Here is a 26,124-nt window from a genome sequence, read left to right as displayed (position 1 = left end):
AGTCATGTTGAAGATGGATGCTATTTGGAATTTCTATTTCCTATCACATGAGCATCCCCTTTACAAAACCTGACACTCTGCATACATATTTGCAGACATGAAGATTGGTCGCCTTTTTGGTGTACAGCAGTTATATCCTTGGACTACTTATATTAAAACACATTGGGGCTATTTTTCTACCTTAGAGGCAAATCATAGCATATGAATAATGAATATTTTTTTGGATGCAGAGAAATAGATCATCTTCCCCTTCCCTCTGGCATGGTGCCTTCCCAGCAAGGCAGAAGTGGAATTCAAGACCTCTTTATGAATAAGCAATAAAGTCTCATGAGATGGAATAGTTTAGTAACATCCAAAAAGGCAAATCAACTGGAGACAGAGATAGTTGAAGCTGAGTACCTCAGTTTGCACAGAATTTATTACCTCCTCTGCTGCAGGAGGAGAGTGCCAGTTCCCAGCTCAAACAGCTCTCCCCATCTTACCTCAAGAAGAACCTGCCAGGAAAGAAAGAATCTAGCAAGTTTTCACTTTGGCCTTTGAAGTTCTTCCTTGGCTGACTGATGCTCATCCATACATAACTAGAAGAAAAGACTTCCATTGTGCTGCTCTTTACACCAAGTGTATTATTCTCCAGACAAAAGCTTTCGAGTTCTTAACTTTTAAACACACCTCTCTTTAGGGCGTGCTGTTTCTAAGTCATAAAATCTTCTGTTCATTTAAAAAAAAAAAAAAATAGACATCTTTCCCCCTTCATGCAATCTACTCTAGTTGTTAAATTTTTGTATTACTTTTTGCAAAGACACACAGCAGTCAGCAACAGAACAGACAGCCCTTGTCCTTAGAAATACAGTACTTTCCCCCAACACTGTCCCCAGTGGCTTATCCAACCGGGCTTTAAACATGAAACACAACCATTGTAGGAACTCCCCGGTCTTAGACGAGACCTGGTGAATAATCACTCTACTGAAAACATCTCCAACATCTGGCAACTTGCTGTTATTTGCAGGGTCTGTGCGCTGGGTCAGGCCGGGATGCAGGAGCAGGGCAGGAGGTTAAGCAATGAACATGCTCAGCACCTGCTTGCTCTCTGCCTGATTCAAATCAGTATTCTCCTCTCATGCCCAGGAATGCTAGAATTCCTCTGTTTCCTCAGAAAAACTCAAAACTTTTTCTCCCTCGAGGAAAGGAGAGGAGAGAGAGAAAAAGAAAAAAGATAGGGGAAAAAAAAGAGACAGAAAAAAACTTGTCTATTTAAGGTCTGACTAAATTTCATTTAAGACAATGCAAGTCTTGCTATTACATTCAATAGGCATTTTTTGAGATTTATGAAGAATCTCACATGTTTGACACTATTCATTAGAGGAATCAATGGTGTTTAAAAAAAAAAAAAAAAGAAAAACACACAAACCAAAACCTAAATTTACTGTTTAAAGAACAGACTTCAACAATACTCTTTTTCTTGAAACTCAAGAAGTAGGTAAAAATTATTTGTTTCAACAACTCTGGAAATCAGATTGTGCCTTACTGCAAGTTGTACTGCAGCTTAACATCTAAAAACTTTTTTCTCTAAGACCTGTAAACAAGATCAAGCCAGTGTATCCACTGCAACCGGCTCCTCGGCTTTTTGGCTCATAACTTGATGTCCAAGATGATGTACAATTTCTCTTTGTCAGGAAGAATGTTTATAGAAGAAATTTCAGATTTCATATAATAAAAGTTCAAAAGCAAACCAAAATAGTTCATCTTTAATCAGCCTGTGTAGCACAAAATCCCACCGCTGAGAAATGCATTCTCTTGCATAAAGACTGAGAGCTACAGTTTTAAACCATAAATACTGGCAATATACAACAAAAGAATGCTAAAAGCACGATTTTTGTCTCCTTCTTCTGCTCAGTCCATGTTTCTGTTTTAACAAATACATTAGTAAAAAAATAAATCTAATTTTAAAAGAAATAAAATGTTTTAAGCAACTATCCAGAAAATATAAGTGTTTAGTGAATGCAACAGCAACACCAAGTTGCAGAAAAAGAAACCAGGGCAGGGCTTGCATGCCCAGTCACAACCACATAAATTTCAAGCATCGAATACTCTCTTAGAACCAGTGATTATTTGTATTATTGAATAGATTTTCCACACCACATATTTGAGAAAATTGCAGGGTATTCATGGGAGACCCAGCAAAACCAGCAAAAGATATGTATCAATAATTGCTGTATTCCAGTAAGCACACTATGGCTCAGAGCCTCAATATAAATTGAGGCAACACCTCTGAATTCATGATCTTGATCCCAGACCACACTAGCTATTGATCTGCTTTAGCTGTAAACAATAGTAATAAAAGTATTAAAAATAAAGGTGCACAGTCTTTACCATTTTGTCAAAACACACACACCTGCTGCTCTGCGCCAGGGCTTGCAGCATTTCTCTGCTCAGTTAAGTGTTGCACATCATGGGCTACTGGCTCCTCTACAAACAACACCTAGTGTTCCCCAACTCTGCAACCCCAAGGGCTGGATTCCAAGGACAGGCTGCAACCCTTCCTAGCCACAAAGCATTTGTTCTAAAACTTCTTTCCATCTGGATCTGCAGTTTCAGCAGATAAACTATGGCATCTGAACCTTATAGCACTTTTGATTCCTGGACCCCAGGTATTTTGAGATAACACTGAGGGAGGAAAATATCATTTGTCCCATTTTTAACAGAAAAAAAACCAAATAAATAAAAACTCCAAACAAGGAAAAAAACCAACCAAACAAACAAAAAAACCCACACAGAAACAAACAAACAAACAAAAAGGTAACCTCCCCCCACCCATACCCGGGGGGGGGGGGTGGGGAACCACAACCACACAGTTACAAAGACAAAATTGAAAATTTGACCTAACAGGATCATCTGACAGAGAAACAGCTCCTTCTCCACAGCATACACCGTCAGGATGCACAGCAAGGGTAGGGCACAGAGGGGGGAGGAAATTAAGGAAAGCATAGAAATCAGGAAACAGCAGCTTCTTCCTACTCAGGAGGAGCATGGCCAAGCAAGGGCAGAGACCAGTAACTGGAAGGAGGAGTGAGCAATCCTATCTCTGCTGTCTCCAGGCACAAGCAATGCAGAAAATCACTGAAAGAAATGCAGAGCAAATTGTACCAACTCCAGCCAGTTTTCCTTCAAAACAAAGCCAACTCTTCCAGCACCAGTTTTGCCATAACCACTTTTCTCATATTTGTTTGTATTTAGGGGTATCACTTACTTATAAACACTTCAGTCACCAGGATCACTCTTTCCTTCTCAAAAGGGGGGTTAAAAAGATCTCTTTTCCCAATTCAAAGATGCAGAACCATGCTCTCCACAGCCCCATCAGAAGACTGTTAAAGCCTATGGAAGGATGTCTTGGGCAGCCCCTTTTCTGCAGCAGCAAACCAGCACCAGCTGTCTGAGGGGGGCGGGGGGAAGCCCTTTAGCCCAAATCACTGGGACCTGAGGGATCCACTCAAAGAGCTGAATGTCACCAAGTGCAAAACACCACCTACAAAGCACAGCTGTGACCACATCTCCACCTAGAGAACACAGCGGTCCCGTGTAAGCTTTAAACTTCACATCAAATATAATGGAAAGCACTTGCAAGCCTCCCAGAAGAAAAAGGCAGAACAAGGAGCTCCCTGGGTTGGAAACAGGGTAGCACCAGCTCCCACCTGTGCTGGGAGCCACCCCTGCACCCCGCCCTAAATTGCCAGGGTTGTCTTCACTGCTCCAAACTCACACTCAGAGAAGCACAACGGGTCTTTTAACCTAAGGATCCCCTACAAAAGGGGGCCAAGGTGCCCCGAGGGAACTCACATCACTCCAAAAAACCCCTGAGGTTAAAACAGAGGAACAACACAGAAGTGCATCCAAGGAAGTTCCCTCTTTGCCATCCTGGGAAACCCACCATTCTATATGCCCTCCCTATGCTAGCCAGTGGCCAAAAAATAAGCCCCAGGTGGCCTGTTTCTTTAATAGAGTGACTTTTCTGCATGCTAACATTTAAGATTAAGAACAGATGAGTCCCTCATCCACTCTTTGATCACCTGGAGGATCTTTTTTTCCCCTCACAGCACTTTTCTGGGGTGTTTTATTTTTTATTTATAGCTACCATTATCAGGGTTCAGATACTAGATATAGTTAGGATTCTTTTAATGCTCGCTCAAAATTTTTGTACCTGATTTCTTCTTCCAGGACTGACAAGTCTGTTCCTGATGTCAGATTAAGAGAATTATTTATGTCATCAATCATCACTCCATCTTTTTGACTGCCAACGCAAGAGAAATACAGTAACTTTGAATTCTGGTTTGTTTTAAGTTCTTCCTTGGCCAAGTGACCTCTTAACAGCTTGGAGACAAATCTTCTTTACAGCTGTCATAGTGTAAGGTTTGACAACCATTCAAATTAAGGCACTGATATCTTTCTGAAATTTTCAATTTGTTGATTAGGATCAAAGGTTGAGGGGAGGAATGCTGTGTAGGGGGACAGAGCATGTCTCCTCTTCTGGCCAGGGAGGAGCCAGAAATCAGAGGCAGCGAGCAGAACTGCCACCCACCCCACCAGGGCAGAGCAGATTGGTTATAGAGCTCCTTGCAGCAGAGAGCCAGGGGCGGTTGTTTGGCTTTTTTGCTAAATCATGTATTTAAAAAAAAAATGTTAATGCCATTTTCTAAAACAGCTCTTTTTAATTTGTTCTGCTTGTAGTATTTTAACAATGCTTACTTGGCGTGTCAGATCTCTTCTTTACCAACAAAAATACGCATTTAGCACTATAAGGTGTTGCCAAGTCTGAGAAAGTGAAAGTGTTCCCTCAAATCTGAAATATAATTAAACTTTCATACAGGGCCAAATTCAATGATAACCTGCATAGCCCTTACTGAGAGCACAGGACTGTTCAGATGTAAACGACAATAAAATTTGGTATCAAGAAACTTTTTAAACATAGAGGAAGAAGGAAAAAACGAAAGGATAAACAAAATGTCTGCTGTATGCAGCCATTTTGCATTTTGTGAGCATCCCGAGAGCCTGCAATACTTCTGGCTGCTTCAGTCCCTTCGGGGCACCAGCTCTGTGCAGGCTGGTCAGGGTCACCTGCCCTGGTGCACACAACATGCAGCTCACTGCAGTCTCAGTGCTGTTCAGAATAGGTGGACAGGCAGTTAGTTTTAAAAGTTTTTCAAAAGGAAACACTGTGTTTTTCTGGAAAACAAGTTGTGGGTACTAAAGCAACAGAGGCTTGTGTGGTTTTCTGTAGAGCTGCCAAATATTTGAGCATTTTTGCTTGAGCCTGTTGATTTAAAAGAGAGCAGGTCAAATCAACTGTGCTAAACCAGGGATGAACCCACAGGGCTTTTTCCTGACTGTGACATCTGTTGTACAATCTTCTAAATAGGTTTCTAAATATTTTCCTCTATTATTTTCCAGTTCCATGGGCAGCGGCAAAGAGCATAGTTAAGTCATATACCATGCAGGGAATATGTACCACGGGCAGCAAGAGAGGTCAGCACATACAATGACTTTCTCTGCGCCCCATGTATTAAAAATCTACAGAAAAAAATTGTAGACTGCCTCCAAAATACTACACCATAAAGATTTGATTTCTACTCACTTAAAACACCACTCCTTACCTAGTAGTTGTTTGAAAAAATCCCTTCCTATATGTAAATACTGATGATCTAATTCAGTGTTTGCTCACACACCAGCATCAGTTTACCAGCTACAGTGGAGTTAATCGAGTTAATCTTGATTTTATACCTTAGTAAATGGAATTCTGGAGATTTTTATTTTTTTTTTTCAAAATCTGTACTTTTCAGGATTTCATTGTGAAAATGGCAAAACAGTGTATTTCGCTTTCCGTTTTCAAATTTCTTTAGCTAAATATTTTCCACTTCCCTTTTTTCTATCAAAACGCCCTTTCTGAAAACAACTTATTTTGCTGTTCATGAAACCAGACGAAACCTAACTTCCAGCTAGTTCTGTGTACGTTTTTTTTTTTTTTGGCCACTCAGCCTGACAGGAGGGGCTGAGTAGGTGTCAGAGTATCAGGACACTGATCCCCCCACCTCACCATCCATCTGACCCTTCAACACTTCACACCAGATCAAACAACCAGCCCTTGGGTCAAAATAAAAAGGAAGTCCTGCCACACCATCGCCTGCAAAAAGGGATTTTCTGTGGAAACATTCCCTGCTACTCCCCAAGCCTCATTTCTGTAAAACCTGTCTATATTCATCTCCATCTTCTGTGAGCCAGCTAAAGACACAGAAACAGAAAGTAGTTTTAAGTCCAATATGGTTATACTGAGTATGGTTGGTGCTACTACCTCACAGGGGGTAGTATGGGTTATAAATTGGTTACATTTTTAACAAAGCAGAGTAGTTTTGCCAAAAGAATTGTGGTTGCTTTTGCTTCTCTGGGCTGGTACATGGAAGAGATTCTAATTATATTGGCATGAACAGTCCTACTCATTTATATAAGGTGAATAAAATTTGACAGGGGCTGAATAAGCTGTCTGCTTGCAGAAATGTCAGCCACAGACAGTTTATTCCTCATACTATTCAAACCAGAGTGATCTATGTGACATTATATCTGATAAAGAAATTACTACATAGTCATTTTTGGATCAGACATCCAACATGAGGCACATCACAAATATAAAAATCCTTAAGATGGGTCCTTATATGGGCTTGTGTGTGATATAAACACTGATCAAGTTTGGCAGAAAGTGTACATCCAGGCAAATATCCACTAAAAAAAAATCAAAAGGTAGCACGGATAACACTGTGCTCACCACAGCTCTCCATGGAAACAAAAAAGTTGAGTTCACAGACTTAAGGGAAATTTGTATTGAAAATGCTTTCAAGGAATGTTACCTCTTACTCTAGGACAAAATGCCTCCTTAAGTAGCTGAGTATTTGTAAAGTATGCACAGACTGGTATTTTAATCAGATATAACAAAACAGAATAAAAACAGAGGGTATTTAAGAAAGGGAACAAGAAAATTATGGTTAAAAAAAAATCTGTCTTAGCCCTTCACTCTGCTGTTTGTCACAACAGCAGAGGAGGCTCACTCACCTAAAAATCAATGCAAAACCAGGAGAGGATTAGTGGCTTTACGAGGCTTCTTACTACTGTTTTTGAAGCTAAATTTCTGTGTCAGGTGGATGCAGAGGAACCTGGATCTAACATGCACACACCTTACAATTCACGTGAAACTTCATATCATAATTACAAGCCAACATAACACATCCAGATTGCACGGTCTCTTCTACAGAGGATGTTGTGGGATATATTTTACTGTCTCTGAAATAAAGTGTAGCTTTCTACCATGCAACAGGGAAATGATTATTCTCAAGGAGTCTCAGTTTTCTGCACAGCCTGGTTGATCCAACTTTCCCCTTTTTGAGAAGGGACAGTACAACTATCCTCACTGAGGCAATAGGGTCCATAAAATCGAAACTGAAGAAAATGCACAAAGAAATGCTGCAAGCTTGTTTGTATTGCCTTTATACTGAGAGCCCAATTTGGAGACTGGTCAGGCTTCTCAAGCTTCCTTTATTTTATTGGCAGCCCTGGACTATTTCTCTCCTATATGATTTGGTATACAAAGAGAAGTTATCTTTTTTTTTTTCACCTTTAGGCTACACTCATCAAAAAGATTACATGCAACAAAATGGGGTTTAGTAAAATTCAGTTAAACACATTGTATTTTACCTGCTGCAATAGTAACATTTCAATGCACTGTATACTAAAGTGATTAAAACAAAATCAAATCCAATAATGCTAAAGAAATATCCTCCGCAAAACTGTAAGAGCATACAGTGCATACATAAAACAGACCATGCAAAATAAGGATTCCATTCAAATTTCACATCTCATTAAAGACAATTTGGCCATTAATCCATACGGGTTTAGGAGCAAAGAAGGATTTTCCAAGACAGATAAACTGAAATGATCCTCCTTTGATCTCCGAGGTTAAGAATCAGCAACAATGGAAGATGAACAACAAGGGGCAGAACCACTGGCCTTTTTATGTGCCACAATGGCATCAGCAAACAACTACTTAATCAATATTTGGCCAGGGACACTGAAAACTTTCTTTTCAAATTTTAATTCCTAGTTGTAAAACAACTGTAGGGCAACCAGCAAGATAAGACATTAAACTGACTGCTTAATTGCCTTTTACTGTCTTACTAGTTATATATGCACATTCTTAATAGTTCGTAGATCTTTATTTACTAGGATGAATAAATGACCTGTCAACAATTACATCAAACTCCACTAGCTAAATAATCTCATCCCATGACACACTTTAACTCTAATGTGTCCTCAGTGAGTTTTAATTTCATTACGATTCACGTTTTTTTTCTAGGTAGAGTGATTTAAACTGAATTAGCTTAACAGCATGGGGTAGGAGTACTCCAGGGCAAGTAAAGTAAAATGCCACACTCACTCTACACTAAACAAGGTCTTGTGGTGAATTATATTACTGTACATAATTTTTATTAGCCAGAGAACTCAGCGTTTGGGGAACACTTGGAAGCATCCTGCATTTTTATTTCTATATTTTGTTCTTTCTCTGGCCACATGTGTTTGCTACATAGGATTTAAAGTGACATTTACATGGAGAAATTCACATTGACTGGCTTACTCTGATTTATTGCTTTGTGTTTCACTCAATTTCTTCTTAAATTAACCAGAGAGCACTTTGTAGTTCTGCTTCATTTCCCAATGAAGTTTTATTACACAGCTCTGGAGACTCATGATAATTTATCACTATCAGCTTTATTGGCCTCCCTCTTCTAAACCCTGTTTCAACCCTTATCAATAAGTAATCCCAATACTAAATTAACCATCCCCAAATAAGTGTTAAATAAAAGTGTTCTTTGACTGATACAACAGAGAATCACTATTCAGAATCAGACATGGAAAATTATTTGTTTTAAGGATTTTATCAGTATTGACTTTTACTTTCAGCATTAATTGCTAATTGGCTTTTTATCTAATTAAAACCTCTGTCTGTCTGCTGATTCCATCACTACCTCTGTAAACACAGACACAAAGATCCTTGTCCTCAGTAAGAGTTTTGCCAGAGTTTCACCAGGGATTAGAGTCACACTCTTATGTAGCGGGTACTTTACACTAGCAGAATAGAACAAATTTGGGCCCCATTCCTGCCTGCCCCAACCCACGTGAGTAACGTTACACACATGAATAGGCCCTTTGAGGGGGACTCCTCGCTGTTACTCGCCTATGACAGCATTTGCAGAACTGGAGGTCTGATACCCAAACCACCAAACCCATTTTACATATTAAACCTGAGGATTTCTCGCAGAGCTGCTGTTGCTCAGCACATTACAGAGCTGGTTTCAAGAAAAGCCTGATCTCTACTGTGGTAAATTCCTGCTGACGTCAAGGATTCTGCAATCACGGGAGGATCTGGAAAGCCGAAGATACAAATCGCATTTTCAGAGCAAGTCCCAGGCACACGGCAATCAACCAACCACGTTTCTTGCCTCAGCCTTTTCAGAATGACACTAAGTCTAATAGATGAAGATTTTCTAAGCAATCAAATAAGATGTTAACTTGAGTACAAATTCAAGTTAATGAATTGCTGTGTGTGAAGCAATCTTACATTTGCTAAAATAACATTTGGCTTTGTTCTATATATATGCAATTAGAAAAACGAGAAAGGAAGCCCAAAGCAATTTTGTTTGAAGAGGCACTGACTCTTAAGTTGAAGAAAGTGTCCCTAAGACGGCAAAACACGCAAAGCCATTAACAAAATCATGATTTTAAGAAAGGGATATGATGTATCTATATATTCCTTCAGAGAGTCGCTGCTAGATTAACACCCTTTCTTCCCACACCTGAAAGTATTACTAGTGCTTGTGTCAGGCGATTAGCCTGCAGTTAGTCTGACAATTAGCACTCTCCTCAAAATCCCCCCCTTCCCAGCTCCCTCCAAGACAGGAGGGTATGGGCTACTCCCGGTAGCTCTGGAACTGCAAACTTCACTTTCAAGTCACTCTAAACACAAACATTTAGCACCTTTCTAAAAATGCTCAGCATGCTGGGACATCACGCTTGATGGTGAGGTCATTATTGATCACTGAGGTCATCAGTTACTACTATTATTAGCTTAGAAAAAGTATTTGGAAGCAGAAGCCTGGCCCAGAGCCCCGCAGTGATGATGGGTCAGGCAAAAGAAACAAAGCTGTCCTGGGATTGTGTGGCATCACCTACATCGATTTACGCTTGTGCCACACCTGGCTTCTCTACCCAGACTAGTAAGATATGAGGAAAGAAAAGGGGAAAAGACAGAAAATATTGTTGGCAATATTTGCCTTGAGCCAAATACTGGACTCACTAAGGAATTTTTCTTAATTAAGCACTATTTTCTTGTCAGCTCTGAGAGCCTCAGAAACAACACTGTTCAAGTTACACGAGTTGATTTCTTAGACCTGCTAGTGACCAAATATATAAAGTACTGTATGAAATTCCAGACTCAAGAAGATAATTGCCTGCAGCCACAGTCATCATATTTCATTCAATAAGTGAATCTTTACCGGGAACACTGAGCAGGGGAACACACTGTGCTTCTCAGCCCACAACAGCATTGCACACAGCACGTAAGTCCTCTCACCACTGTGCCCTGGGACAGGACACTGTAGCAAAATCAGGACAAGCCCTGCGTTAGAAAATCACTAGCAAAATCTAACTCGGGATCTGCCTTGTCCCAAGCTCCAGCCACTAACCCAACAGTCTATGATACAGAAATGAATGGGATGACTCAAACTGATATCTGGTGCCTGCATGTTAATCCCCTCCCTTAATAAACTGCCTTTATTAGTTTAGCAATCTAAAAATAACTGGCTGCATGATAGTGACCAATTCTAATCAAAACATCTGCCAGCCCATCTAGCCTGAGATACCCTTTAGATCGTGTGCCACCACTTCAAAGCCTGTGCATCAAGTCAGTAATTGTAACATTGCATCTAAATATTTAAGCTAGGGGCTGGTAGTCGCGTGTCCCATTTACAGTCAGCATCTGTCCTCTAATTCCATTACAGTACAAAGCAAAAATGTTTCCCAAAACTCACAAACAGGAAAAGCATCACACAGCTAGAGAGGCAGCAGCAGCTTGAACTTTCGAGCTGCTGAGCAGGGCTTTTGTGCTAAGGTCCTTTTTCTTTCTCCCCCTTCAAACTCCCCACATACACACACTAAAATAGGGGTGGTGCTGAAATTGTATTAATGTGAGCCTCAGGCACACAGAAAAAAAGAAAAGAGGAAGGGGAGGGAGAGGGGGGAAGGGTTTGGTCCAAGATGAAAGTAAGAAGAAAATAAAGGAGGCAATTTAGTCTGCTGTAGCCTGAATTGCTCTCAGTACAGCCAAGGGTAGAGGCTTGGGATGAGTAGGGCCCTTTTTGGACGGGTGCGCATGACTGGGGGAGGATCCGCCAGGACAGGGCCCGGGGGCCAATTCCGCTGGCTGGGAACAGAGGCCCCCTTTGAGGCCAGGCGGGGGGGTCCCGGCCCCGGCCCCAGCCCCAGCCCCAGCCCGCTCACAGCGGCCCGAGGACCAGCTCCACACCCCACCACTGGAGTGCTGAAAGCCACTGTTTTCTGCCAGAAAACAACAGCTATTTTATGAAGGGGGGAGTTATCAGATTAGTCAGCAAACCAAACCACACGTAACTCCCACCAAAGGTACAAGTGACTCCCTCTTCTGTAGCGGTTATGCTAAAAATAAGCCCTGATGTGCCATATAAAGGCACAAAACTTTCTCTCTCATGTTCTTTATTTATGGCTTGTGCCTTTAAGAGAAAATTATCACGCATGCAGAAATACAGATGTGCTATTGTAGAACTACCAGCTTCCTGATACATACACATTATGACAGTCAAGGTTTTCTTTAAATATATACTCAAAATCAGGGTTGAGGGTGATGCAAACAGAAATGCTGAAATACAGCACGTACAGGGCTGCACGTGTGGCATCTGTAAACCCCGGTGAGAGAATCATATTTAAGTGTCTGCAAAGAGGCTGGAACAGAATCACACGGGGCATACCAAAGTTTACCTACACTTATATATGTGGTGGGAAAAATCCCAAGTCACACAATATACTGTTTCTATCACACATTTTTCAAAAATATCATGTTTCTATATTCCCTAATCCCACTCTGCTGTAAGTGCTCTCTAAATCTTGAATTAGCTACCATTAAAATGACAATTGTTATCCCTGCCCTCAGAAAAAATGCCACTCCTTAAGGCACCCAAAAGTCCATGGTGAGGAGGGGATTTCAGGCAGTGTCAGCAAACATCCAGTACTTATGTGTGCTCCTGAGCAGAAGAGCAATACTTTGCTCTGTGCTCAGCCTCAGGACTTGCTTTCTGATCTATCCCACAGCCTTCCCTTGCACCCATGCTCTGGGATACCTCAAGCTCCTGAGACCAGAGCTATAAAAATTCCACATACTGCAAAAGATTCACACTTTTCTCCCTCCGAAATGTGGAGCACTCAGTGCTGAGCTACCACACGAGGGTTTTGCTGCACAGCCCGTGGATAACCTTTGGAAACACTGCAAGCAACCCGACTATTGGAAAGGGCATCTGAGATGCACTGCCAGCGGGCACCCTCAGCCACACCAGGCCTCATAGCCAGGCTAGTGGGCACTGGCAAATATGATCCTGCAGCATCAAAATCCTTAGGAGCACTGCCAGGTATTTCAATAAGAGGGCAGGATTATTTTTATAGATGGGGTGAAATTGAAGCTTCTCAGCTGGCAGTGGGCATTGAAGCAGAACCTTTTTTTGTTGATTGGATACAGAAAGTAGTGGCAGACTTCTTTTATGGTTATTTTTTTCATGTAATGATCTCACTAGTGTGTTGTCCCTATGGTATTACAATACATGTAAGGCACAAGTATGGCAATACATCCTTTCTGGAGCAGCATCCTGGCCACTGCAGTAATGAGATTAAGCAACAGCTTGCTAGTCAGGGAGGGGGAGTAAGCATTGCTGTGGGAAAGAGCACGCTCTCCCTCCAACTGCCAAACCTTCCCAGGCACCGTCACAGAACAGACAGGATTATCAAAGCTGCTGTTTCCACGGAACTGTCCGGTCACGTTCATGCAGAAAAAACCTGCTTGCCCAGGGCAGGGTAGGGCTACACTACCCCTTTTAATCAAGGGAAATTTGCTACTGATCAAACTCAAAAGAGGCAAAGTAAGACATTCACATCCACAGAGAGTGAAGGAGAAGATACATTCAGGGACAGAATGCAGCCTTCTTGTACAACTGGGAGGCAAGAGTGAGCCCCTGTTCACAGCAAGGTATCACTGACTTTCCTGCAAGAAAAAATTTTGGGATTCCATTGGGCTGGCAGGAAGCAGCCATGCACCCATATATAATAGATCAGGAGCCCCCCTTTAAAGTGCAGAGAGTCAAAGAAGAGGAAGATTGTTTCAAAGACAAACAGGGATGGGTTATATTGATAACAAAATTTTTTCTCTTGTTGTCTCTATTAATTACTCTTTGTTCCATAAAGTAATAATATTATCAAAGCTCACTATCTTCTATTTCTAATCTCTATCAAGAAATTCAGGAAGGCAGCAAAACCAGTTATCTAACAAGTAGGACACTGAATTTAGCTATTTTTCCCTTGATGCACATCCCCCTTGGAGCAATCCTCTGTTGAAGGAGACACTGGAGGAAACTGAACCTATTCTGTGGGGGCAACTAGACCAGGCAATCAAATCATGTCTTCTGGCCTTAAAAATCTCGTATTTAGTTTTCATCTTCTGCGTGTTTGTATTACACATATCCATGCAAACACAGACACACAGAAGATGAAGTTTCTTAAGAATTTTAATAACAGAGTTGAAAACTATATTTTGGGAGAGTTTAGGGGTTTGTTTCTAAAAACCAAGGACATTTCCTACTGTTAAAGAATGGGTTCCAGTTGTCCTTGGATGGCACCAGCATCTCAGATGCCTAGAAATGCTAGAAACACTTTCTGCCTAAAAAGAGCTATTTTTTTCCACGATGGAGAGTCCATAAAACTGCGTGGAGCATCAGCTATTAGGGGCTCATTGAATAATTCATCCCTCATTGCAAGCCCATAATGTCTTTTCTCAGCCTTTTGTGGGGCTGTTTTCTCTTCTTTTCTCCTTGAATTATAAAAAGGTTGCCTTCTTTTGTTCACATCAAGCTGCTGCTAGCTGAAGCTTTGTCTGTGCAAAGCCAAAGTGTGAGTTTCAATGGACTCCCCCCTCTTTGTTTTCCAAGTTCATCTCCAAGTGTAGATTGTGTATAGAAGGCCTTCTTTGTAAAAGCTGGAAAAGTTGTACAAATGTTTGACCAGCTCATTTGGTACTTTTGTCTCGCCTTCTCCAGCGCCTGTGCATGTGCTGGGCAGCGACTTCCACACAGAGGCCGCCGGCCGGGCCCTGCCCTGCCCCTGCACCCTGGCCCAGCCAGGAGCTGGGCATGGCCGCGGCGGGGGCAGCAGCTGTCCCCCCGGAGCAGCCCTTCACCTCCGCCTTGTTCAGGTTGCAACCTCCTCACAGCCCCTGGCCAAGCACCAACACATGCTCTTCCCAGCAGTTTTAGCAGCAGAAAAAACAAAACGTGCAGCTCCCTGCCCTGTTCACGACTGTAGAGACTCGAGGCTCCTCAGTCTTTGGCTACAACTGCCACTTCTATGCAGCCTTTTTCTTGGTTTGGGAAAGGAGCCCCTGCATGGCTGCGACTGGAGAGCTCTGTGGTGGCTCCAACGCTCCCTGCTCCCTGGTTACTGAAAGCCAAGCTCGCATTGACTCCCATCTTCGTTCCCACCTCCGCGCCATTACCGCACACTGTCGGGTCGTTCCAGCGGGGATGCGACGGGACGTGGCAGCCATGCCATTAGGGCAAGCCCCTCGCCCTACACCTCCCGCTGCACTGGCCCCCGGACAACCTCCGAGAGAAGGGGAATGATACCGACCAGCATCTGGGACTGGTACTACCCCATCCCAGGACCCTACGGAGAGCAGGGGAAATGGGACTTTACCTCTTTCACTGAGGATGCCATCAATGCTGTGCTTGGCCTTCTTGTCGCCGTCCTCCACCTCCTTCCTTTCCAGTTCAGCCTCCTCTTCCTCGCCTTTCCCGAACTTGCTCCGCAGGATGCGGCTGATGGAGCTCACTTCGGGGGGGAGTGCAGAGCTGTGAGCGGCTCGTCCCCAGAAGCCCCCCCCGCAGCGGTCGAGCCGAGCCCCCAGTCAGAGCCACTGCCCTCGCCCCGCAGCCGCCATCAGTCGGGGCATTGGAGAGGCAGCGGCCCGCTCCCCTCCCCGCGAGGTTTCAGGAGGCATCGTCCCGCACCGGCTTCCAGGGAGGGCACAGCGGCTCTCAAGTATCTTTTTTTTTTTTTCCCGAGCCCGGGTGGTGGATGATAAAAAAAAGTGGCGGACACCCGCACAAATACTGTTTCGGCTCCATGTGCCCCCCCGCCCCATCCCACAAGTAATCCACCGGCACAGGGAGCTGTTCCCCATCTCCTACTTCCCAGCTCCCGGACTCCGGCAAGACACAAGCCCTCCTGCGGCAGCAGCCCGGGGGGGACGGCGGGGAAGCGTCAGGAGGAGGAGGGGAGGAGAATGAAATTACAATTTAATTGAAAACACCCCGTCGAGCACGGGAATCCTCCCAGGACATGCCAGCCGCTCCGTGGGCACTGGCCCGGCCCGGGGCTCCGATCCCGGGGAGTCGGGGTTCACACGGGTATCGGGCTGCCCCCCACCCCCGGGCTGCCTCCGACCCTCCGGGACGCGTCCGAGCCCCCCGCCCCGTACCTGACGGCACCGTGTTGCGGTCACACACCCCGTCCTTCAGCAGCTTGTCCCGGATCTCCCAGCTGAACATGCCCGCGTTTTCCCGCTTGTATTCCTCGATTTTCTTCTCAACATCCGGAGTCGTCACCTGCTTCAGTAAAGACAAGGCGAGCGGGCACAGTCTGTAGGGCCAGAGGCGGTCGGGGGAGCCCGGTGTGCCCCGCCGGGACCCCCGGTGCGGCCGGGGCCTCCCGCGCCACCGCCAGCGAAAGCCGACATCGGCCCCGCTTAGAAACCCCGTTATAAAACACCCGAGGACGGGCAGGGTAAAATCAGAGGGGACACAGAAGGTAATAACGGGTCCGCCTAAGACAAGCAGTCCCCGCGTTAAACGAAACGTCGCAGGAAGTCTTCCGGGGCTACTGGGAAGGTGGGACCGAGCCCTCGGCAAGGAAAACCCCGAATTAGGCAGCACTGGCTGCCGTGCGTCCGAGCTGAAAGTCCCGGGTAAATTCTGGGTCGCGGTTAGCAGAGGACTTCGGGCAGCGAAGCCCCAGGTTAGTAAAGTTTCGGCTCAACAAAGGTTGCAGCGCCGAACAAAAAACCAGCATAATAAAAAGATCGGAGAGGTTCGAGTACCGAAAGGTTCCTTCGGTGGCCTCGTGGTTTTAAGATAAAGCTAAAATCAAACAAAAGAACGGTCTACGGTCTGGGAACAACCTTATGTTCGGATAACACGCTTATAAAAAATTACATCTACTGCCAACACCGAAAGGAAAAGTTCGAGCATTACTACTTTAGAAGAAACAAAGGGGGAAAAAATCTAGCAACAATTTCCAACAGAAACATAAGCCTTTACTTTTCTTTAATGGGAATGAAAAGCTAGAGGAGAAGGCTAATCTTGGGACAAGAATTCGTCTGCATTATTGCGAGCACAAACTTTTCGGCGGTGTGGCTATAAATACACGCAGCTTCAGAGCGGGGAGAAAAAGTAAACAGAGCAAGAGAAGGAGTGGTAGGGAGACAGGCAGAAATACAGGTCGTTTTGTTGAGCTTTGCACCGAAAGCAGGAAGGGCCCGATCCCGCCGCGCTGTGCCAGCCCTTCACCGGACCGATCGCGTCCCGGTCCGTCCCGCAGCGCCGAGCCCTCCAGTGGTCCTGCGGGGATGAGTGTAGGGCATGCGGGGCTTTGGGCAGCCAAGCGCTCAAAATAACACCCTTTTCGCCCTAGTTTCGTTTGAAATTTGTTTTTCAATAGAGTTTTCTTAATTAAAGTATCTAATTTCCGCGAACTCCAACGATATTTTGTAAAACCTCGGAAAGTTTGTGAGCAACAGGCAGAGACACGGCAAGGGTGCTGTGCCCCATGCGTGTCTACGCCCACCCCCGGCCCTCCCGGGTGCTGCCGTCCCGCCTGCAAACCCCAGTGCCGGCCAGTCTGGGCCGTGACCCAGTCGGGCCTCGCTCCCCTCCACCGCGGCCGGGGTTTGCCCGGCTCCGGGCGGGCAGGAGGGGCTCACCTTGGGCTTGCTGCCGCCGATGGCCCCCGGCCGGATGGAGCCCGTCTCCTGGTACCTGCAGAGAATTTTGGAGACGCAGCCGTGGGACACTCGCAGCTGGCGGGAGATGACACAGGGCCTTATGCCATGGTGGGCCATCTCCACTATCTTGTGCCGGATATGGTTGGGTAAAGGCCTGCCATTGATAAACACTCCTCCGAGCTGATTGACTCTGCCCTGGCCTAGAGGGGTAGAGACTAGAAAAGGAGGGAGGGGAGGCAGGGGAGTAAACGGCGTTAACGTCTTCTTCGGATCCTGCTGCGTCTTTTTTTGTTGTTGTTGTTACTGGGTTTTTTGTCGTTACTTTTCTATAAAGCAACTCTCTCCCGCCCGCCCCGCCGCCCCGCAGCGCGCCCGGGGCCCGCAGCTCCCGCGGAGCCCCCACCACCACCCCGGCGGGCAGGGGAGGGCGGCGGGCACATACAGGCTTCACCTGTTGCACTCGCGCCCGAGCTGGCTTTCAAAGCCCGCCCGACTCCAGCGGAGAAGGGGGAAGAGATGCGGGAAGGCCGCGGTGTCCCCGGCGGCGCGGTGGGAGCCGCCGCACCGCCCGTCCTCCCTCGGGCACGGCCTGAGGGTCCCCGGCACCGCGCGGCCCTCGCACCGTCGCTGCCGCGGGGAAGAGCGGCCACTCGCAGCAGCCCGGCCCGCCTGGGACATGTCCACGGTTCTAAAGTTCCTTTCGATTTCGTTCACGTGGCTTTTATTTGAGTTTAATTATTTTTTCTAACTTCGCCCTTACTTTTTCCCAAACTTTGGGCTCCCCAAACCACCGCCCTTTCACTCCGCTGAAGAGAGGACTCGGGGCCCGCTGCCCTGCCGGTCTCCCTGTCGGTTCCTCCCGCTCCCGGGATGGGCCGCTCTCAGTGAGCGAGGATGGAGCCGCCGGCCCGCAGCGGCCCAAGCCCTGCCCGTCCTGGGAAAAATCCCTGCCCTGACAGCCCGGGGGAAACCAGGCGGCTATTCTGGAGTCCTCCGTGCGCCGGTTCTGGCGGGCCAGGGGATCCGCTTTGTCCCGGAGTCCCGGCACGGAGCGATTCTCCCTTTCCCGACCGGGAGCAGCCCGAGCGCGGCCTTACCTTCCAGCGGGAACCCGCTGCGGGGGTAGTTCTGCCCGGCCCCGGGGCGCATCATCCTGGGGACAGCTCCGGCCAGAGTTGTCATCGCGGCGGCAGCGGCCGACAGGGTTATATCCAGGTGAGGGCTGATCTAGGGGAGACCCGCGCTGTCAGCGGGCCCCGCCGAATCAGGAGCGGTCCCAGAGGGGGTGGGGGATGCCGCCGAGGGGCGGGGAGGAGGCAGCTCCGCCACTGCCCCTTTGTCAGTGACCCGCGCTGCCCCGCACCGGGAGGGCAGGGGCCGGGCCGGAGCCCCGCGGGGTGGCGCGGCTGGGTGCGGGGAGGGCGGGCTGGCGGGGCGGGGGCGGCGGCGCGGTGCCCAGCGCGGTGCCCGGTGCGGCGGGAGCGGCGGCCGCGGGGCCGGGACCATTTATCGGCTCCGTGCCCGGCGCGGCTCCGCCGCGGCGCCGCCGCGATTGGCCCGGCCCGGCCGCGCCGCCCCCGCTGATTGGGCGAGCGGGGCGGCTCTCCCGCATCGCCCCGGCCCGCGGCTCCCTCACACCGGCACCGCACGGCCCGACCCGGCTCGGTTCGGCCCCGGCACCGCACGGATCGCCACGGCCCCACCCGGCTCGTTTCGGTTCGACACGGCACGGCAAGACACATCCCGCGCTGACCCCACTGCCAGAGCCGTGCTGGGCCCTCTCGCCGCAAGCAAAGCGCAGCCGGCGACGGGGAATCTATTCGGTGCCCCCCGACGGCAGCCCCGGATCGCAGAGAGAAGCATCAGCCGGGGCGGCCCGGACATCGCATCTCTCAGGACCCCGTGTCACTGCGGGACTCCCGCAGGGACAGCGCCCGCCTCGCTGCCATGAAGCACTTTTTCTCCTGGCTCCGCTCCCCCAGCACCAGTGGTGGCGGGTCGGGGGAACAACCTCCCTGTTTTTTTAATTTTAAGGAAAAAATGCTTCTTCCCTCATTCTTTCTTTCTACTCATTTACTTTGAACCGAAATCTCTCGCGTCCAGAAGCAGCATCTCTGGAACAGACGGTGCTCACCGTTTTGAAAGAGAGAGCTATCAGTGAGATGTCCGGGGGGATATCTGCTTTTAAAAACCGATGAGACAAGAGTGTCTCTGCGTTTCACGCGTGTGCGTGAGCGCTTATATGCGGGAGTGTATGGGTGCGAGGCGGTGCGTGTTAAAGTCTTACTAACAAGCATTTGTTCCCAGGAATTTATTGTAGTATTCAAACTAAACTGCTGGAAAAATAAAAGAGGTAAAGTCTGCCTCGGAGCTGGAGTGCCCACAGCAGGATATGACGCCAGGAGTGTTGTAAAGACTGTCTGTCCTTAGAGAAGGTACCATTGTGCACGGCCTTTTATTTATAACTTGGTAAGTGCCAGCAAACTCGCCTCCTTTACACTCCGAAGTGCCAGCCCAGCTTTCCACAGGGCTCTTTATTTGCAATCGTCTATTCAAGAACTGTCACTCCCGAGCTTCAAGTTATTCAAGACATTAATCAATCAAAAGGATGGGAATCGCTCAGGTTTCCTCCTTTAAAATGAGGGGGGAAAATGTTTTCTGTGCTCCCAGTCCGCGTTCCCTTAAAGAGCCGAACGATGGTTGCGGGGCCGGTGCTGGTCCCAGGGAGGGCGGGGGTTCGCGTTATTTAGGCAGAAATCCGGAGCCGCAGTTGTAAAAGAACCGGCCGCTGAGGGACCGGCAGCATCACGGCGGGGACAGCGGCCCCCGGGGAAATTCGGAGTCTCCGTCGCGCTCCGCTCTGCAATGGGGGGCGAGGGGCCCGCAGAACAACCGGCACTCACCGCACACCGGGGAGGCCTCTGGCCCGTGGTCCCGCTCTCTCCAGACCCCCACCCCGGCCACCAAACCGAGCGGTTTCTCTCGCTTTTTAAACGCACACAAATAATCCCTAATGCCAGGTGCTGCCCGGGAACGCTCCCGCACCCCAAGGAACAGGCTGGCAGGAAAAGTTCGCACGCAGTAAAAATCAGCGTGTGTTTCACAAAGCGTTTGTGTTCTACAAACACCCCGATGGCCGGAGCTTTGAGAAACCCGTTAGCTAGCCCTGTGGAAACCCAGCCCCGTGAGACCCGCGCCGAACCGGGCGGCGGAGCGCCGGCGGCGGCCGGGGGAGCGCCGGCGGAGCGGCGGCCGGAGCCGTGGGTACTCTCCGGCGCTCCACAGACCGTCCAACGGCGCCGTGCCACTCGCCACGCGTCTTTTACTGGAGAAAGGAAGGCGGTAGAAGTGTTATTAGAAAAAGAGATGAAACTACTTATGGTTTAATTCGCGCTTGGGAACCCCGCGGCGGGGAGCAGGGCCGCAAGAAGTGCACTCGGTGCCAACAGCGTCCCCGTGGCCGCCCCTCTCCCCATCGGTGCTACGGCTCCCAGAGTAGGACCAGAAACCCTTCCATCGTGATGCTCGGGCCGTAACCCTCGTCCATGCGAGGAGGGGCACGAACGGGGACTGCCCCGACTCCTCACCCGCAGAGGAGGAGGAGCGGAGCCCCTCACCCCGGCAGGAAAACCGGCCTGGGCAGTGTCTCAGCTGCTTTCCCCCCTCCTTTAACGACGCGCCTTCGTGTGAGTGCCGCGTATATTTGCGTGGGCCCAGAGTCGTGCCCGGGGCAGCCCTGGCAAGCCCATCCCGGTGCCAGGAACCGTTTCGGGAGCTCCGTAGCCGCCGGAGCTCCTGGGGCAGGGGACACGGCTGGCGGCTCCAACAGTAGCTCCGACTCCCGCTCCGCGTCCGGCCCCGTGGGGCTGCCGTGGATCCCGCCGTCCCAGCGCCTCCCCCCAGTCCCAAAGCTCAGCTCCGCTCCCCTAAGACAGGCTCCTGGGCCGGGCTCGCGTGGAAGGGAGGGGAAAGCGATGTTGAAACCCACCTAGTCTCGCCCTCGCGGTCCTGTGCTACCAGACACCGAGTGGCCCGCGATGAAACAGCCTCATCTTCCCGCACGGGAACTGTGAAAAATTCAAGGCAAAAAGATTAGGCACGAATGCCTGGCCCCGCTCCTCCCTCCCCTCCGCGCCCCCACCCCCATATTACAGTCCTTTAGGCCAGCAGAGATGATTTCACGGTTTTCCAGTGGAAATAGCTAAAAACGCTTCTGCTAATTACAGAGCTCTTCCAGGCCAGGTGCACTTTTAATTGGATTAGTAAGTGCTCTATATTAAACCTGCAGCACATCAAATGGACAGTGAAAATTAGAGCTATTAAGAACACAGGCAATCATTTCTGAATGATAAACAGTGTTGGTCTCCCCTCTATTAGAAATAAATCAATTACAACTGTTTCCGCCTTTTCCTGCACAAATTCATTTCTGATAAGGGTTTCGAAGCGAATTCCCCGGATATTTCCAAGGGATGTGAAGTGTAGAGGAGTCTACAGTCTGGTATATAGAAACATGTACAAAAAGGAAAGGAAAGGAAAGGAAAGGAAAGGAAAGGAAAGGAAAGGAAAGGAAAGGAAAGGAAAGGAAAGGAAAGGAAAGGAAAGGAAAGGAAAGGAAAGGAAAGGAAAGGAAAGGAAAGGAAAGGAAAGGAAAGGAAAGGAAAGGAAAGGAAAGGAAAGGAAAGGAAAGGAAAGGAAAGGAAAGGAAAGGAAAGGAAAGGAAAGAAAGGGAGAAAGAAAGAAAGAAAGAAAGAAAGAAAGAAAGAAAGAAAGAAAGAAAGAAAGAAAGAAAGAAAGAAAGAAAGAAAGAAAGAAAGAAAGAAAGAAAGAAAGAAAGAAAGAAAGAGAAAGAAAGAAAGAAAGAAAGAAAGAAAGAAAGAAAGAAAGAAAGAAAGAAAGAAAGAAAGAAAGAAAGAAAGAAAGAAAGAAAAAGAAAGAAAGAAAGAAAGAAAGAAAGAGAGAAAGACCAGAAAAACCGAAAGAATGAATGAAAGAAAGACAAGAGTGGCATAACTAGTGTGTTCGGGCGCCTGTAACTGTTGATCCGTGCTCCACGCTGCCCTCGCCACAAAACACCTTAAAAAGAAACCTCTGGGTTTGGGTCTCCGGCCTTGGGCTCCCTCGGGGCTGCTCGGTCCAGCTTCACCTCCTCCCTGACGGCTCTCGCTTCACACAGGTTTCCCTCCTTCTCCCCCTCCCCCGGAGCGAGCGGGTTTGTGCGTTTGGGGCACCCGGGCCCACCCGATCACGGCCTCCCGGACAGGGCAGAGGCCGAGAGCCGCTGCCCGCCGGTGAGGGGCGGAGGAGCGTGTGCCCGGCGGGATGGGGACCGGGGGTTGCGGGGCTGGGGCTGTGAAGTTCCAGCAACCGCTGTCCCGCCCCGAGCGTGTCCTCCGCGTTAGGAAGGTCTATCCCCGCCGCAAGCCTGACATGGGGGACTCGAGCGCTGCCACGGACCCGAGGCGTATTAAACCAAACTGGTATCGCCGTGTTCGGACGGGAGTGACCGACGTAGGACGGCGAGTTGTAAAACGCCACAGAACAGAAACTTCAATGCTGTTCGAGTAATTTGAGGTTAGTGTAATTCGAAAGGTTGTTAAATCCCCTGCTTCTAGAGAGGACGCCACGGGACATGTGGCGGCGGGGCGCGGGGGTGGAGGAGCGGGGCAAGGATGGAGGCGATAGGTGGTGACATCCCGTGGTACCCCGCCGGTGGCCACACTGGAGAAGTGACCGGTTACAGCGACAGATACTCGGTACAGCCCGGTCACCTCCTCGGAAATAGGCTCCGCGAATGAGCCCTCCCAGGAAAGCCCCTCCGCGTCGTATTTTCGCACATCGCCCCCACTCCTCATATATGGTCCCAGAGGTGTTCGGGGACATTACCCATCGAGTCGGGGCTGTGAGGGAGCCCTGGGGCAGCCGGCTGGGAAGCACCGCCCCGGCGGCGGGAAGCGGCGGTGGGACGTGCGGGGTTCGCCCGGATCCCGACCGCGCCGCTTCCCCAGCCGCCGGGCTGGGAGGCTCGGGGGGAACCGGATCACACCGCTGGGATTAGAAGGGAAAGTACCCGCTGGACGTCTCCCCCGGCCCACCGAACACCTCGCCGCCCGAGCCCTCAGAAGCCTTCGCCCCAGAGGAGCCCGGGTCGAAGGCCGGTGCCCCGGGAAGGCCTGGGCTGGCAGTGGAGCGGACAGAAGTGTGCCCTCCGCCCGGCTCCTGGGCCCAACCAAGCCTTAGCAATATTTCGAGACAAGTAGCTTTAAGATTAATTATTTTAAGGCTTTTTTTTTTTTTTTTTTTTAGTGGCAGAAACATAATACTATTTGGCGAAAAAAGAAATTACCAGCAAAGGGCCGGGGAGATTAACATTTGGAAACTTATGAAATGTAATCTGCATATCCAATTGATTCCCAGCATATCAGTTGAAAGGATAAAGATGTGTATCTCCATGATGGATATTGCATTAATAGGCACATAAATAAAGGTTGAAAAGTCATCACTGAAAGCTTTGAACCTTTTTTCCATTGCTTTTATGTCCCATCCGCACGTTTCAGCACCATCTTTTTTTTTTTTTTGTTCCCTTTCTGAATTGTTACGTTTTCATTAATTTACAGATCAGCACGACTGGCAGCCGGAGAAGGGACGGCTCGGTACGAGAGGAGGCTCTGTGGAAGGGCAGGGATAGGGGACGGGACATCCCAGATCCCCCGAGCCGAGCCCAGGAACCATTTTGGAGCCCCGCTGTCCGGGCCGAGGGGAAAGGAGGGCATCTTGCCCCTGCCATTAAGGAAGAGTTTTTCTCCGAGGTTATGTCCTCCGGGGATCGCCTGTGCCATCACCGCGGAGGAAAGAGAAATCTGGAGGGTAACGGCAAAGCATTTCCACGGTGGGAATATACGGGATAGCTCTCGCCAGCAGGGTCCCGGAGGGAGCCATGAGAGGGAGCAAACACCCAAGGGGTGGGAGTTGGTTTCCAGGAAGGGCCGAAATCCATCTCCCCGTAAGCCGGCGAGGCTGCCTGTGGGAGAAAGCTGAAACACTTAACCCCACAAATGGCTCCCTTTGCGGCAGCGGCCGCCCTCTCTCCCTGTAAACTGGCAATAAATACAACATGTATTTCACTAACTCCTCACCTTTCTGATTACTACCAGATCCCGCAGTAAGCGATACTACAGCTGCCACTCCGCACTGACACGTGCCCGCCGAACGAGGACAGGGATGTATCTGCAGTCCTGAGGCTGGGGGCAGGAGGGAGGGGTGGGTGTGGGCCCGAGGGCTCCTTCCAGAGGGCCACGGCGGCTGGGACGAGACGGTCCTTCCCTTTAAAGAGACGAGAGGAAAAGGCGGCGCTACTCATTCATTTATGAATTTAAGGATTACCATCGAATTTCGGGTGCATCTCAGAGAGGGGCGGCAAGACCCCGCCATGTCCCCGACGGGAGGGCAGGGCCGGCTCCTCGTGTCCACCTGCGAGCCACTCTCGGGAAACCCGCATCTCCCTTCCCCACCTCCTTCGTAGTTACCAGCCTCATGTCAAAACGAAGCGTCTAATCCTCGTTAATTACTCGTAAAAACACCAGAGATTATTAATTCCAGCAGTATCACAATAGATTTCCACCGGGAGTTTTACTGCAGCAGAGAGACCATGAGGATTTAGGGACCCGAGGCTTGGACCATCAGGTACGTCTGGCTTCGGAGCAAGGGATTTGCACGGCGGCGGGGAGAAAACACCCGTGGCTCTGCGTGACCAGGTCTGTCAACAGGTATCGGGGCACCAGCAGGCATCCAGCCCTCGATCCCAGCCGTCACAACTGTCTTCTGGGACATTCCTGCCTCCCTCTCTCCTCACCGTCTATCCAATACGATCGAGCCAGGAATTAACGATATTAAGGGGGAAACGGCCCTATTAGCACAGACATTGAATTCATTAATCGGTATTTCGCCCGCAGCTATATGATTTCATCGCTTATTCTTTTAAAGATGAACTGGATTAAAATTTGGGAAAGGATAAGCAGAAAGAGAGTGAAAAAGACAGAAATTGAGAAAGACCGAAAGAAAGAAAGAAAGAAAGAGAAAGAAAGAAAGAAAGAAAGAAAGAAGAGAAGGACCAGAGAGGGGTCCCGCCGGTGCCGGGGCTGCGGCCGTGCGGTACTGTCCCCGGCCACCCGAGCGGGTGAAGCCGTGGCCCGGGGCAGCACAGCAGGGCCGGCTCCATCCCCTGGCTCCAGCCCCCGCTCCCCGCAGTGGGTACTGCCCATCCCCGAGCGGGACCGGGAGCCGGCTGATGCCGCCGCTCTGCTGCCGCCTGCTTTCCCGCCATCCATCCCACCCCGAACACGGGGATCCCTCTGCCCAGCCGCCGAGCGCTGCCCCTGTCAGTGCCAGGCGCTCATTTCCAACGGCAGAGCATCACTGGGTTAAGTAAAACACAGCGGGAACAGACACAGCGCAAGATGTGGGGGGTTCGGGGCGCTTTCAGCACCGGCCCGTGGACACCTTCCCGAGGGGGCAGCTCCCCAGATCCCGGCACCGCCGCCGCCCCCGGCCACGCAGCTCCCGGCGCGGGGGAGAGCTGGTGTTCGGCCCGACGGGTTTGCCTCGGGCCAAAATTAAACAACTGCCCACAAAAAATAAAGACAATGGAGTGTTTTTTTTTTTCGCGGGCAACTTCACCCAATTAATATCTAGACGAATACTTTTCGTGATCATTACCAAAGACAGACTCCTCCTTCAGAAATAAAGAA

The 26,124-nt window shown here is 49.0% G+C and overlaps 1 protein-coding gene across 5 annotated transcripts in view; it reads right to left on the bottom strand.

The window, feature by feature from the left end:
- PAX3 (paired box 3) overlaps positions 1–18,764 on the bottom strand; it is a 76,082-nt gene extending 57,318 nt beyond the window's left edge. Inside the window, exons 1-4 of one of the 5 annotated variants that reach the window (XM_051781441.1) lie at positions 18,478–18,764; positions 17,360–17,595; positions 15,860–15,989; positions 15,076–15,210 (exon numbers count right to left, since the gene is read on the bottom strand). In XM_051781441.1, the coding sequence (XP_051637401.1) occupies positions 15,076–15,210; positions 15,860–15,989; positions 17,360–17,595; positions 18,478–18,562 (586 nt within the window). In that variant the 5' untranslated portion in view covers positions 18,563–18,764. The remainder of the gene's footprint in view (positions 1–15,075; positions 15,211–15,859; positions 15,990–17,359; positions 17,596–18,477) is intronic. The other 4 variants (XM_051781445.1, XM_051781446.1, XM_051781442.1 and 1 more) reach the window with 4 other exon arrangements.
- Positions 18,765–26,124: the final 7,360 nt, after the last annotated feature.

This window comes from Manacus candei, unplaced genomic scaffold (assembly GCF_025592945.1).
Source record: "Manacus candei isolate 608988 ecotype Guabito, Panama unplaced genomic scaffold, ASM2559294v1 h1tg000015l, whole genome shotgun sequence".
In the NCBI taxonomy this organism is placed as follows: Eukaryota; Metazoa; Chordata; class Aves; order Passeriformes; family Pipridae; genus Manacus; species Manacus candei.
The sequence above is the reverse complement of the archived record's forward strand: the minus strand, read 5'-3'. Positions and strand labels throughout refer to the sequence as shown.